At 33.4% G+C, this 12475-nt stretch overlaps 1 protein-coding gene across 1 annotated transcript; it reads right to left on the bottom strand.

Annotated features, from left to right (window-relative positions):
* LOC134535825 (cancer-related nucleoside-triphosphatase) lies at window positions 1-12475 on the bottom strand. The gene is made up of 5 exons (XM_063375122.1): window positions 12266-12475; window positions 7949-8111; window positions 4906-5005; window positions 657-845; window positions 1-306 (listed from the first exon to the last, which is right to left on the bottom strand). The coding sequence occupies exons 1-5, from the start codon at window positions 12312-12314 to the stop codon at window positions 235-237; spliced, it is 573 nt and encodes a 190-aa protein (XP_063231192.1). The 5' UTR covers window positions 12315-12475; the 3' UTR covers window positions 1-234.

The raw sequence follows: 12475 nt of genomic DNA, 5'->3' as shown, positions 1-12475 counted from the left end.
TTTGGCACTGTAATAAATTATTTTTAATTTAATATTACATATAAAAGAAACAATAAAGTGAGTCAAATGACACACAATTGAGTATGTAGTTATAATACCTCTTTTGGTAAATTTTTTTTAGTTACAATCAACATTTATGTACAAATATCCATCACAAAAAGTTTGTGCACCACGTAGCCTTAACTCTCAAGATGTTTCATTATTTGTTACGTTTCATGTGATAAAATGCATTTATTAGACAAATAATACTGTCTGCAGAGTCTCCAAAACTTGCTGAGGCAGACAATCCCTGTTGTTGCAATCCACCTAAAAACAAAGTGGATGAGTTAGAAATGAGTGAGCTTTGCTCACATAACACTTTAAGCAGTAAGAAATGCATGGTCAAGGTATGGCAGTCATAAGTAAAGGAGGTAGGTGCTAATAGGTGAAGTGCATTGTCATGTGATGCAGTAGTACCAACTTATATTTACATAATGTCACTTATTCAGTTGCAAGTGTGTGTAGTAATCATTTGTGCTGAGTTTTAATCAAAAAAAGTATTCAATCAAGTATTTTGAACCATGCAACTTAAATTTCTTTTCAGCACTGCACTTTGAAAAACAAATATCTTGCCACAGCATTAACGTTTCTGGCTTTACCGTTCGAGCCATACTTACTGTGAACAGTTTAGCACTACGATGGCATCTCAGCTCTTCTACGAACGACAGAGGTCTTCCTTTGGCTATGGGGATTGTGGCAAGAATAACTCTGTTAGGGGTTTCGACAGCTTCTTTCACTTTTTTCTTAAATTCATCACTAAATAACTCCATCCTGCCAATTTCATCCAACACGAGAACAACGGAGTCCTGCACAGGGGAAAATATCTTTACTGGTACAGACATTCTACAACCTCTTCAAACAGCTAGCAAGGACAGGAAAATATGATAGTTGCATACTCTCATACTCAACGCTCACTTTGAGGAATTTCAATGCCATTTTTGGTACCATTTCCACTTGTGCTTCACACATCTCATAGCTCTTGTCAAGTAAATACACACAAATTTAACTAAGAATAACTTTGCTAACCTATATTTATTTCATTTATTGATTTGTGACATGCCCACAAACAGTTTAGAAAACTGTTTATAGTATGCAAGAGTACACAAGGATGACATAAGTAACAAATACAATCAGTGGGATAACAACTAAATGAATATCATAATCAACAAAACAGAACAATAACAAAAACCCATGGAGAAATGAAACAAGCAAAGGGGGAAAAAAACTAAGAAATTAGACAATTATAGTGCTAATAATATGTAGATTTTAAAAATTTAATATATTAAAAAAAAAACTAAAAATAAAAGTATTTATTTAGAATGAAATTTACCTATTCATTTTATGATTAAAATAATCAATCTTTATCCAGGTGATTTGTCTAAAATTTATATATCTATATAAATAAAAATGTAAATGTATGTTTGTTCAAAATCTTAAATCTATGAAAGTTCTTCACCAAATGCTATGAAATTTTGTTAACGTTGCATTTGAATACACATGTGACAGGTAAAAATATAGAAATATAGAATAGAATATTTAAACAAATGAATGTGTGCTTTGTCTTCTGTTTTGTAACGATAGAGATATAGGTAGGAAGTTAGACACATATAGAGAGGGAGACATACAGATGTACAGAGAGATAGTGTGAGGGATATAGATAGAAAAATATATACATAGAGGGGCATGTATCAAGATATGTGTTGTACCTACTCCTAACATATTAGAAAAGAAAAAAATTGTCCATTTAACCAGACTGAGCCACAGCAATGCATGACCAGGTACAGTTAGTAAATAATATATAATTTTGTTATGTTAGGATACTATTGAACAGGGGGAACGTTTGTATGCCCAATCTTAACCCCCAGAAGCATAATTTAATTATTTAAGCACATAGAGTAGTTACCAACTGGTAGAGTCCACAATAATAATGTCTCATTTCCTCAAGCCCCCAAGCATAACATATTTTTATATTAAATCTTATTCAATTTTGTTTCGTTATTTTTACCTTTTATTAGCTTAATGAGGCTGTTGGTGGTCACCTCCCACCAAAGGATCTGGTTTAGATTCTTGGCAGGTACAACTCTGAACTTTTCACAGTGGGAAACATAACTGAAATTGTGGAAGACATTTCCACGTGCTGATCAGATTTCCAGGGTTCCCCCGCCTTCCCCATTATACCCAATGACTTTGTCAAGTAGGTGTTCAGTCGTGCACACATATCACAACAGCCATATTTTTACTTCAGTCTCGTAAAATATTCAAAGTAATATTATTGTTTAAGCAATTTTAATTTTCTTGAACAAAAGAAGAAAACCTTTTGTTTGAAAATGAAATGTGTTTATTAATGATCTGTAGCAATTGGCATTACAACACATTTTATTATTTATTAATTTTCTGAAACATGCTTATAAACAGTTCTAAACTTTTTCTGATACGAACAAAACACACACCTAAAAACAAGCATTGGACAATATACATACATACAACTGATAAGCACAGAGTATCTAATACTACACTAATAAAAAAATCAAATACTCGTACAATTTTGATAAAATGGAAATGAAAAGTAGGTAAACATAACATTTTATAGCCATGCCAGAAGTTAAATCAGAAATTTATTTCGATATAAGATGGCTATTGAGTTTATATACATTTTTTCCTTAAAAAACACAAAATAGTCAAATAGAAATGTTGGACTAGTTTCAGTTTGTAATTAACCTATAAAGCCTTTCATGGAGACTAAGCAACTATTAAACTGTGTTACTATAGTCTAATATTGTCAAGAACGTGTTAACAGTTAATTTAAAGAGTAAGAATATAATCAGTATCTGTAGCTTCAAAGGTGAGAGATTTAATTAGTGCTAGGATTCTACAGGAACTGGAAAGAAAAGAGTTGACACGCTGATGAAAGGATAGTTTATAGTCTTAAATGATTTCAAGACGTTTGATGATATAAGTGTTGTAAATTTGTGTTATAGTAACTTATACCTAACTGGGTGCAGTTCCCTTATAAAAGTTATTTTTTCCTTTAAGTGCAACAAGATTTATTTTGTTTGATTTATCAATTACAATAATATCTTTTTGGAGTAGGAAACAACCATCAATTGAAGAAATCTTTCCAAAAGAAATGTTAATAACTAAGTCATCTGCAAAAATAAGGTCAGTGGAATTATGCAGATCCTCAGTGATAGTATTAACAAATATGTTGAAATGTAGAGGTGATAAGAACCTAATTGCAGAACTCCATAATGTAGTTATTGTCAAGAAGAGTTATTATTGTGCACACACATAGAGAGTAAACTTGGAGATTATCCTGTTTTCAAGTTATCCGTGATCTAATTTAGTTCCATTATTAGTGTGATATATTCTAAAGCACTACGGCACACTCAGTTCTATATTTTTAACCACTGCGTTTGTCGGGAAAGTTCTTTGGTCCAACCCTTGTTCCTTATTTCCCACCATCTCAGCTGATACATTTGTCACAATTGAAACGTGTTTGTTTCACGCTCTGTTAGTCCGGCAGGCACCCGGAGACTGGCTGGTAGGAGGGACACTGGAAAAATCTAAAAAATAAACTAGCCACAACTTGTGTGTGCAAATTTTGTTAGCGTGCGCAATCTTATTTTGAGCAGTGTTGAGTTAACATTCCCTCTTTGGCTGCTGCACATGCCAGTGAACTAGCAACGCTTGAAAAGGCAATCTTCATGTGTATCACGACAGGTTTTCCTGATGAAACTGTTCCCCAACAATGTCGTTTTTCACATGCTATTTATTTCCCATGCTTTTGACTGCAACATTTCACACGACAAACACTAGCCATCATTCCGCAAGACGTGCATATATTGCAGCATCTGTCTTGGATTTATGGAAACTTTCCTGTGTTAGGTCTGTAAAAAGCAAACCTCAAAGAATTGGAGTAATTTAAGTGCTGCTTATGTTCCTCCAGCTTGACACTAGTTTCTCTCTGACTGTAATAAGTGTGCTAGTTTTTTGAAAGGACAAGGAACTGGGAAGAAAGACTTACTTGCCACTAAGGGGTAGAATAATTAAATACAATTGGAAGGGGAGAGGAGGAGGCAACTGCTTCCCTTCCCCTCCTGTAGCAGACAGAGAACCACATGGCGACACAGTGCCCTGTGTCGTATTTAGATTCTAAGAAGCTGAGACACAGAACACAAAGACTTTACTTGTGATCAAAAAATCTACTTAAGACAAATATATGGTGTGACCAAAATTCAAAGGCAGCCCTCACAGCCCTTACAGTGAAACTGATTATTTTGGTTTCTTTACGGAATGTCAATTATCCGTCGCATCCAGTAGCTCTCAGTTAACACAATCAAGAGTTTACTGTGTATACATCCAGCAGCAAACAAGTGGACACATTCTGATTTCTTTAAACAAATCACTCGTATCCTAGTAGAAGGTAGCAGTCTGATAGCTGTCAATAGTGGTTGAGCTAGCAGAGATGAATGACAGTAATTTATTTATAGTTGCTCACATGTTTTCCTGGTAAAGCTAATTAAATTTTCTATTAAATTAAGCATTAGGCATTATTTATTTTACTAGGCATTATTATTAAATTAATTATTTTTGATAGTAAATGAGTGACATACAATGTGAGTGCTACTAAGAAGCACTGCATTGTACAAACTGATGAAACTGTAAAATCTGGAATGAAACGATTGCAAAGATGAAATAATCTACCATTAAATAAATTTAAAATTGCTGTACTATTAGACTCCTGTCATTTACAACCAATTTTGCAATCTCCATTACTGTAATTGTTGCACAGACTTCAGAAACCTTGCTGCAGGACAGTTGGAACTGAACGCATATGTGGCATGACAATACATTCAATTAACTTACTTGGTCATTAAATACTGGGAGTGCAAGTGATTCAAATGAATTCTTATCAACTTTGTACTGGCCAACCTGATATCGGGAAATGCTGTTGTCCATACCGTCTCTGAAACACATCAAAATGACAGGTCAGCAAAATGACACGGGAAGAGCTGGGCAAACTATGAGGAAGTATTCTCCAACTTCTTAATGCTAACAAACAGCTACTGTCTTCATTACAGCAACTGTATCTTGTGTTGCTGAACCTTCTAGGTTTAATAGACTTAAGTGACTATTTTCCTTGACATTTCACGCTGTTCTAAGTTCTCACTATTTTTGTTGATCAAAGAATGTATACATAATTTCAATCAGAGGTCTGCCTACTTAAGTACCTTTTTTCACAAACATAACTCTAAATTTTCTCACAACAAACCATTGAAAATGGACATTTGCATGCATCTAAGTTAAAGTAATTAATCATTTTAACTATTTACTAGGTGACATAAAGTGGGTGTGTATACTTTTCTATAGGTATATATTGTTTTCCTTAATAAAACATCAGCATACTGAAATAACTGAGTATATCTTCTAATCTCCTGCAAGATGTCACTGAAACTGACATTGCAAACTTATTTCACCGTTAGGCCTTTGAATATATATACTGTATAGAAGTTGCCAGCCCAGGTTAAAATTTCTAATACGGTTTTGAGGTAGTTGGTTAATTCACCGCCGCAATCGCCACCATCTCTAGGGCATCGACTTGTGGTGGTCCCTAGCGGACAAGTGTCGAACTCTTACAAACACCCCTTCCCCCTCCTGTTGAACGACTTTGAGCTGCAGTGAATGATAGATGGGGGGTGCGGGGAATGACAGCGGGCGACAGTGCTGCGCTCTAACGTGTACATAACAACTAAGACGATACAGGGCGTTACGGCAGCGCACTGCAGCGGTGAAGTTCCCAAGCTGCTCTTCATACGCTTCTGAAAAACGTAGAGTAAATCCTATACACTCGCGACTTCTATACAGTATATATATTCAAAGGTTAGGCTGAGGCCAAGGGAGTTGGCACAAATGTTTATGATATGTGGTGGGAGAGCAGAAGTAATTTAATGATGGATTGTAAAGGGTCTCGGGAGAGAGCATGTTTCGGTGCTAGGCACAGCTATATGTGATATAACGGCCATTGATACCCAGCTGGAGGCTATCTTGTGATGTCACTTACGTATGTCTTAAAAATGCCAAAAACCTGCCCTGCTCTAAGTGATGGGGATTCTGTACTCACACATAGTCATTACAGAAGTGGGCTGTCGAGGCGAGAGGCATGTCATGCCAACTCTCGCACTTTATAGGATGAAAACGTGTAGAGTAGGTTTCCCTAATAATTTTATTTAATGTGCACATCACTGAAACGAATCATCTTCAGCTGTACAAGTTTCCTAAAGGCATTTGATTGGTATATTTGGGATACTGGACCTTGCCACTTGGTCAGCTTGCTTCACAACGCAAGGAGGGTTGGGTCTACTCTTTCTGAGGCGGAAGTGACTGGGGCAAGAACGGCTGCGATTGGCACTAGGGTGTGCTCTGGCACTAGTGTCGCTATGGTTAGAAACTACTTAAATATTTCAAAAAATTTAAAAAAAACTAATTATAAATAACATACGCGCTGGTAATATTATACAGTATGTCCGTAAATTGCAGCAAAGTCGACGGTTGGTGGTAATTTTTAAACGTTTGAATTTGGGCCATTAGCACAGTGTTGATGGTTTAGTGAGTACGGTGCTGCTATCAGAAAATTAATGAACAAAAAAGACATGGTGAACATTACATTCACGAATATGGACGATATTCACATGGTGTACGAGAAGCGTAGCGCTTTTACTGAGGCTTCTTTCACAACAGACAGATACAGAGTAAGACCACCTGCTAAGGCTTAGCTAGTGACTGTCTGAAACCAGGCCATACCACGCAGTGTGACACAGCAGACTGCCGGTTGCTAGTGCTTACGGCTAACTCTGTCTGCCTGCTTCCCGCGGAGCTTCTGAACATCAATGCACTGCGATTGCACGTCCTCTCGGCCACAATGTGCTTCTGTTGGCACCTGTAAGTTTCCACAGTTGAATTCACGAACAAATGTTCCGTAACAAAAATTGCTTGTTTTAGCTTTCCCTGCAACCCATTAAATTTATGCCCGGCAATTTCTGAACAAACTGTGTATGCATACATAAAACTCTTGATTTAAAAATAAAAAATCAAATCCTGTATATACATTAAAAAAAACCTTTATTGTTAAAAAAAATACAAAACCAAGTAACAAATTATACTAATGTCAATTTAGATGGTGCCATCCAAAAGTTTGTATTTTTATTTAATTAGACTTCTCTTAAAAAAAAATAATAATACTGTGATTGCACTCCTGCCAACTTTCACGGATGTGGCACATTGACTTGGTAAATATCTACACAGTCACAACTACACGAAGTGGTCAACACATTGAGCTAAAGATATTGTATTGGTGCATTGGGGTAGAGGAACAGTGTGAACAATGTCAATGGATAACCGAGAAAGAGGCAAAAAAAAAAATAGTGCTCAGAAGCACAGCTGAGCTTGGATGCAGAGCACAAGACTACTCGTGGAACACACACTTATATAATATATACACACACATTTTTGGAAGAAAATCTTTTTCTTTTTTACTGGTTTTTCTCACGAAAAGACAATCCTCAGTTTTAAAATACAATTATTTATGGTAATTTTCACATTAACACTTTCAGGACAATTCTTGTATTTGATGCAAGTTACAACTGCAACAACAAATTTCAAGGTTTATAACCATGTAGCAGACTTATATGCAACTATGAAAATGTTATCACTATAGGAAATTTTAAAAATAAAAAAATGATTGTCGGATACATTAAGCAGTGCAAGATTTGCTAGTCTTGTAAGTGTTAAATGAAGCTAACATGACAGGCAAAACTGGGCCTTAATGCCAAAGACACTGGCACCTGCCGATCAGTACGGAAGATAAGTTACTGAACACCACCTCATGACTCAAGTGAACAGGTTGGCTTACTGTATTCTCGCCAAAACCCCTCTTTTCCCCTTGAAAGTGACGATGTCAAATCCAACCCTTCGAGGGCCTTCCCGTAACTCTTCTGTGTAAAAGCCACCCACTGGAATGCTTCTTTCCGCCAACATACTGCATATTTTCTTAACCACGGTGGTTTTACCGATACCTACAATTTAAGAGAAGAAATTGTTACACTTCTGCAAAACTTTATCACCAAACATAGGTATGTATGAATGAATTAAAATATACATAATATGCATCTTTTCAAACATTTAACACTGCATTTTGTAGCAATATGAATATGAAAAAACAAAACAAGACATGGTGTGTTTTAATGTTATGGTATCCATGACCAATTAAAGTATTCAGTTTAAAAAAAACTACTTAATACTGCTATTGTTACATTTAAGTTTAACAAACAAAATATAGAAATATAATCTGTGAAAACCTACACCAAATATTTTAATAGGACACTATAGGAAAAGTTGTAGAAAAAACTGGAGAATGTTATGGAGTGCATTCTAGCGAAAGCGCCTGATCCTACTGCATTAGCGCATTTGCGACAAGGGTATTTTGGCAATTTAGAATGTATGTTTTTTCCCCAGTTTTATGCAGTTGTAATTATTTATTATGGCTGGAAAATTTTGTGCAATGTTTGGTTATAACAATTACGATGTTGATAACTGCTCAAAAGTAGTTTTTTGAAGTTAAATTTATTTTGGTGCGTTGGTGCCGAAATCATCTGCGTGTGCCGACATTAACTCAGGACATATTGTATCGGTGTGCCAAATAAATCTCTGTGGTAGCAAAAATATTCTGGAATAAATTTTATAGACTGTTATCGTCACACAAAGAAATAATAGCAACCTAAATATTTATCATAATTTTGAGGTTACGAAATTAATAACCCAATATTTTAGTATCATTATAGATTGGTAGGTATATTTAGTATTGTGCATAAGTGATAATTAAAAACTCGTGGGATCAAATCCTGTTCCATTAGGTACTCTTTTAAATTTTCTTAAATGAATCATTTTTACACTTTAACACCATAATTGAAGCAAATCATATTATTACTTGTTATCTGAAGTGTAATAATAACTTTAAATACACAGGTGAGTACATTGTATTTGTTACTTTACACTAGGTAGACATAGGTATAACAATTTTTTACTGACAAATAAAAATAAATCGTATAAATATATTCAAAATGATTGATTGGGTATACATGAATATGTGTGTGTGTGTATATATATATATATATATATATATATATATATATATATATATATACATGAATATGTATATATATATATATATATATATATATATATATATATATATACATGAATATATATATATGTATATATATGTATGTATATATATGTATGTATATATATATATACACACACACACACACATTTAAAGAAGAGTTTCTGTTTATTTTAATTTTTTTTTTAATAAAAATTTAAAGTTTTATTCCAAGCTTGATGAAATTTTGCACTCTCGACCTTCAAAACAAGAGGAGTGTCACCTTCTACATAAGATTCATAAAAACCACCCCTATTACCCTTTCCCATCCCTTAGAGTGGAATTTTTGTACCTCTTGGTGAAATGTTGTACTACTAACATTTAAAATAAGAGGAATATTGTTATTGGTTACCTACATCTAAATGTGAAAATGTCAACAACCTTTATAGAAACAAATAACTAAATTAAATTACTGAGTATGAAGTAAAGAAGTTACATATCTGAAACATTTAATCATTTTAATAAGTAAAATTTATATATATATATATATATTATATATTATATATATATATATATTATATATTATATATATATATATTATATATATAATATATATATATATATATATATACTTTTTTTAAATAACTTTTGTAAATATTAAGTAAATACTAATTTTCTAGAATAGCTGCTCTTCTAAAAAATTAAATAAAATTCTGAAAAACAGTATTATGAAAATTTCTCTAAATCTATTTAATGACTGCTAAATAGCATTGCGATATCAATTTTATCATGTTTAACAAAATTATTACAAACATATTAATTGATTTACAAAAATTCTGGTTTAAAGTTAAGTGTGTTTCATTGTTAAAACGTGGTATGATCTGTCTCATGTTCAATGTTAGGTCCTTTTTCATGATGTTAAATCAATAGGCAATAATCGAATATAGGAGCTTTTTAGAATGGAAAGAAAAAAAATTTGAAAGCAAGGTTTTCACACACTACACACGTCTCATTTACCCTGAAGGGATGGTTTCCTACTTCCTTCTGGTTTGTTAAAAATAACAGTTAAAAACTTACATTACAATACCTGTTTTCACACTGCCACCATAATTCATTGTTTACCCGCAATTGTGTATCTCTTTATTTAACACAACTGTGGCCAACTATGGAAAATTAAAAATACACTAATTTTTTTGTTAAATATATTGAAGTTTATTACTAGATCCTGAAAGCTTTATCCTGTGGTACATGATGCTTGCTGTTTTAATTCAGTACCTACATTGAAGACCCTGATGGCATTATCCTGTTGGCTTGATCCTGTGGTACATTATGCTTGCTATTTTAATTCAGTACATTGGAAGATCCTGTACATTAAAATAATATTGTCATATAATAATGAATGAATTATGATCATAAGTTGAATAGAAAGGAATTTTTTTCAACCTACAATCATAATTCTTTCTTATTTTGCAATTTCTTTTATGTGCAGGATCTTCTGACGTACTGGGCTAAAACAGCAAGCATCATGTACCACAGGATCAAGCCAACAGGTTCATGCCATTAGGATCTTTTAACATACTGAACTAAAACAGCAGGCATCATGTACCACCGGATCAAGTCAACAGGATTATGCCATCAAAATTAAGCCTTCAGGATCCAGGGATAAACTTGGATACCTACATGAAACATCAGCCATAATGAACACCAGAATATACGACGGCTGTAATCAAAGAATTCCTTGGAAAGACTGCAAAATTCAATGTGTCAGCTACTTCAGTGCACAGCACATATTTCTTACAAAAAATGATGTTAATAATTCAATTCGAATTTTAGGCTCCCACTAGACACGTTCATTACAATGTCACTCAAAATAATACATACTTTAAATGCAATGTAACAAAACAAAGTTCATAATACAATTACATACTTATTCTAATAAAACAACAAACATGAAATACAAGCATTAAAAATTCCTGACAACTGCAATACAAGTCATTATTTAAACAAATTTCATTATTACAACACCTACATTGACTAAAGTTATAAAAAAAACACATGCGTAGCCTAAACATAACCAATGAATGTCGGCGATTGCGTGAATACATATGTATTGTAATGTTAAACTGTTATTTTTTTACACAAACCTGTAGGAATTAGAAACCTTCCTTGTAGGGTTAATTCAGGAATGTCTCTAGTATATGGAAAACATATACAGTATTCCTATTTATTATGGGTAAATAATGAATGGTGGCGGCAGCATAAGAGAACCAGTATTGTAAGTTAAATATAAAAATTTTATTTTTTCACAAACTAGTATTAATTATGAAAACATCCCTTTGGAATAAATTTAGGGACGTGTGTAGTGTGTTAAAAATATGTTTTGCACATTTTCTTTCCGTTCTAAAAAGCAGTGATGTCCGAGTATTACCAATCAATAAATTTTTGTAGATTATGAAATCTTGTTTGTTTTATGAATACACTGTTTTCATATAAACATAAGTGTAAATTCATTAATCTACAGGAGAAAATCTGTTAAGGGAATTTGAATTTCACTGGCGTTCTTCAAGATGAGCCGCTAGGATTGCTGCAGTCAGGTGATGCCAGCATCCGCCATGTTAAAAGGCCAGAGTTTTCTATATTGTCCTACTACAATATTTGCCTACATCTTCAACACTCACTGTGCTACTGGCAACATGGTCATACCTGTACTCCCCCTACCCCTCAAAAAACAGGTAGGGAGTTAAGTATACTAAATAAACATTCTGTAGGCCTAGGTTCAAATCTTGCTTCCTGCCCAATTGTTTTATTTTCCATTGTATCTTGAAATATCTCCAAGCAAGTAATGTACACGACTTATTTCATCGTATTATCCTTAATAATTGTGATATTTCCATTACAATTAATCTACTAATCTCACTTTCAAACAAAACTATATGTATTTGACAATTTTAAAAGTCTTAACGTACACTGATAATCAGGACTTCTTAAAAACACTTTTGTCGTAATTTTTTGTAAACTGGTATCCAAATTTTTTTTTAATAATGAATGGTTAATACTCTAAATTCGTACCTGGTGGACCTGTCAGAAAAACAATTCGTTTGGTAGTATCCTGAAGCATTTTATATCAAAATTCAACAGCTTCTGCTAAACTACAATTAAATGTACTTTCACGATTTAAGTCAACAAACTTGTAAAAAACAAATATAGGCTTTATTTTCTTTTTTTTTTGTTTAATAACGATAACTACAACGAACGAATAATATGAAGAGGGAAAAAATC

This window comes from Bacillus rossius, chromosome 10 (genome assembly GCF_032445375.1).
Source record: "Bacillus rossius redtenbacheri isolate Brsri chromosome 10, Brsri_v3, whole genome shotgun sequence".
NCBI lineage: Eukaryota > Metazoa > Arthropoda > Insecta > Phasmatodea > Bacillidae > Bacillus > Bacillus rossius.
Note: the sequence above shows the minus strand (reverse complement) of the source record. Positions and strands in the feature narration are given on the sequence as shown.

Bases quoted from the DNA above. Each gene is read 5' to 3' on its own strand.
- LOC134535825 (XM_063375122.1), bottom strand. From the start codon at position 12,314: ATGCTTCAGGATACTACCAAACGAATTGTTTTTCTGACAGGTCCACCA. The intron at 8,112-12,265 runs GTACGAATTTAG...CTTAAATTGTAG, and splicing joins TTTTCTGACAGGTCCACCAG to GTATCGGTAAAACCACCGTG. The intron at 846-4,905 runs GTAAGTTAATTG...TCCCCTGTGCAG, and splicing joins TCCCAGTATTTAATGACCAA to GACTCCGTTGTTCTCGTGTT.